This window comes from Mandrillus leucophaeus, unplaced genomic scaffold (genome assembly GCF_000951045.1).
Source record: "Mandrillus leucophaeus isolate KB7577 unplaced genomic scaffold, Mleu.le_1.0 Scaffold18, whole genome shotgun sequence".
NCBI classification, from domain to species: domain Eukaryota; kingdom Metazoa; phylum Chordata; class Mammalia; order Primates; family Cercopithecidae; genus Mandrillus; species Mandrillus leucophaeus.
In genome coordinates this window covers 2,374,277-2,376,929 of record NW_012101809.1, presented here as the reverse complement: position 1 = coordinate 2,376,929, position 2,653 = coordinate 2,374,277, and the positions used below count along the sequence as shown (strand labels likewise).

Here is a 2,653-nt window from a genome sequence, read left to right as displayed (position 1 = left end):
GACCACCTGCCTCCGCCTGCCAACTCCAACAAGCCACTGACGCCGTTCAGCATCGAGGACATCCTCAACAAGCCGTCTGTGCGGAGAAGTTACTCGCTGTGCGGGGCGGCGCACCTGCTGGCCGCCGCGGACAAGCACGCGCCGGGCGGCTTGCCCCTGGCGGGCCGAGCGCTGCTCTCGCAGACCTCGCCGCTGTGCGCGCTGGAGGAGCTCGCCAGCAAGACGTTTAAGGGGCTGGAGGTCAGCGTTCTGCAGGCAGCCGAAGGTAGGCGCAGCTGCTGGGTTTCCCTGCACCCAGCGCCTCGCGCCCTGTGCCCTGCGCGCTTCGTCCCCTCTGTCTCTGCTCGCCTCTGCCCGCTCCGGCCGCCAGGGCCTTCCAGCCTGAGCAGCTGCTTTATGGGAGTGAAGATAGGTGGGACGGAACCCAATCCTTATTTCCTAGGGACCTCTGGGTAGGCCAGAGCTGGGGGGTGGCCGGAGAAGGGTGGCGGGAACCCAAGCTCTTTCCGCAGTCTGCTTGCTTTGCTGGTCTCCCTTGCGTTCCCAGTGTCCTGGACGCTCTTAGCCCGGCTACTCCGCGTGGGGAATCGAGTCTTTTGCTGGGACCTTCTGGGTAGGGTAGAGTTGAAGTGATTGGGAAGGGATGGAGAACCAACATTCACACCACAATTAGGGTGTCCCTGTCTGGCTTTCTCCTACTCAGAGACTTTGGGTCTTTCAAACCAACTCTTAGGTAGGGGGCAGAGACCAAAACAATTTTTCCTAGGGACTTCTGGGAGACCAAAGACAGGTGATGGTTTGCCAGAGCCAAAGCTTGCCCTGGTCCTGGAGGCTGAATTAAATCTGAGAAGGGAACATTGGTAAACTGCAGGCCGGAGGGGGCCTGGGTGGGGTAGGAGTTATGGGGGCCAGAGCCAGGGTGGGCTTCCTTTCTCGCAACGCGAGCCTACACTGTCCTTTCCTCCCAGGCCGCGACGGGATGACCATCTTTGGGCAGCGGCAGACCCCTAAGAAGCGGCGAAAGTCTCGCACGGCCTTCACCAACCACCAGATCTATGAATTGGAAAAGCGCTTTCTATACCAGAAGTACCTGTCCCCCGCCGATCGCGACCAAATCGCGCAGCAGCTGGGCCTCACCAACGCGCAAGTCATCACCTGGTTCCAGAATCGGCGCGCTAAACTCAAGCGGGACCTGGAGGAGATGAAGGCCGACGTAGAGTCCGCCAAGAAACTGGGCCCTAGCGGGCAGATGGACATCGTGGCGCTGGCCGAACTCGAGCAGAACTCGGAGGCCACAGCCGGCGGTGGCGGCGGCTGCGGCAGGGCCAAGTCGAGGCCCGGCTCTCCAGTCCTCTCCCCAGGCGCCCCGCAGGCCCCGGGCGCTGGCCCCCTGCAGCTCTCGCCTGCCTCTCCGCTCACGGACCAGCCGGCCAGCAGCCAGGACTGCTCGGAGGACGAGGAAGACGAAGAGATCGACGTGGACGATTGAGCGGCACCCCGGGTCTTCTGCCACCCTGGGCTTCTAGCTCTCGAAAGCCCAACACCTCCCGGACCGGACGCTGAGGGGAGCTGGGACCTCCTCTGCCAACTCCCGCCTCCTCTCCTGTTCCCGGCCCCGGACTCGGCTCCTGGCAGCCGCCTCTTCCCTCTCGAAGCAATAAACCCAGGCTGGCCGGCCGGGCCGGCCGCCGCCAGCGGCCTCCGCCGCCCCGGAAGCCCTCGCCGTGCAATTCTGTATGGCTTCTATATAAATATTTAAACCTATATAGCGGGTTCTTCCCACCGCAGCCTGATTTTTCCTTTCTTTTATTATTTTTTTTAACTCGGAGATTTCGATGTTTTCAAAACTCTGGGGCTGCCAGGTTTGCTGAGGGCAAGGCAGAAACCAGGGCTGAGAACACTAACCCTGCGGTCTAGAGGAGGGGCAGCTCCGGCTGTTTTGATTTTTCTCTGCATGTGGCGAATGCACCGGCCCGCTCCTTCCTCGCCTCCCTCGGCCTTATTGCAGCTGACTTCTATTTCCTCCTGCCTTTCTTCCTTGTGTGGGAAGGGAAGAGGTGGGCAGCCGGGTCCTGACTTGCAAGTTTCAAAATCGATATTTCCTTCCCACCCTCTGAGAGAAAAGTCTGTTTTCGATGCCATTTCTGCCTCCTAATGCCCACTAATGCTATTTTTAAGATTCCTCCCTCCCTCTCGCATTTCCTCGGACTGAGTGTTGGAGTCTGGCTCTTAGGGACAATGCAGGGGGAAATCCAACCAACCAACCATCGAAAACAGAACCCAAAGCCCTATAATTATTTTGTACTCTTTTTAGAATTTTTTTGCATGTGACAGAGACAGAGAGGAGGCCGACCCAAGCCCTCACCTCACCTCCTCCACAGCTCTTGGTCTCTCTTGCCACCTCGAACACCCCACTCCTACTCGACTTGGCCAGAGGAGGGTGGATGGATGTGCGTGGGCTGCGAGTACCCCTTCCCTGCTCCTCACTTGCCCTCTCCTCCTCAGACTGTACCCAAGGCCTCTTTCTCCAATAAATAAAGTCTTTGCCATTTTACTAGAACCGCGGCGACCGTGTCTGAGTGAGTGGGCCCGTTTCGGAGAAGCAGCGGCAGGCTGGGCTTCTTGCCGCTGCTTCTTGCCGGTCTCCTCAGCC

At 59.4% G+C, this 2,653-nt stretch overlaps 1 protein-coding gene across 1 annotated transcript in view; it reads left to right on the top strand.

Annotated features, from left to right (window-relative positions):
• The window catches only part of LBX1 (ladybird homeobox 1), a 5,605-nt gene extending 3,823 nt beyond the window's left edge, over positions 1-1,782 (top strand). Inside the window, exons 4-5 of the mRNA XM_011977530.1 lie at positions 1-265; positions 969-1,782. Coding sequence (XP_011832920.1) covers positions 1-265; positions 969-1,489 — 786 coding nt within the window. The 3' untranslated portion in view covers positions 1,490-1,782. The remainder of the gene's footprint in view (positions 266-968) is intronic.
• Positions 1,783-2,653: the final 871 nt, after the last annotated feature.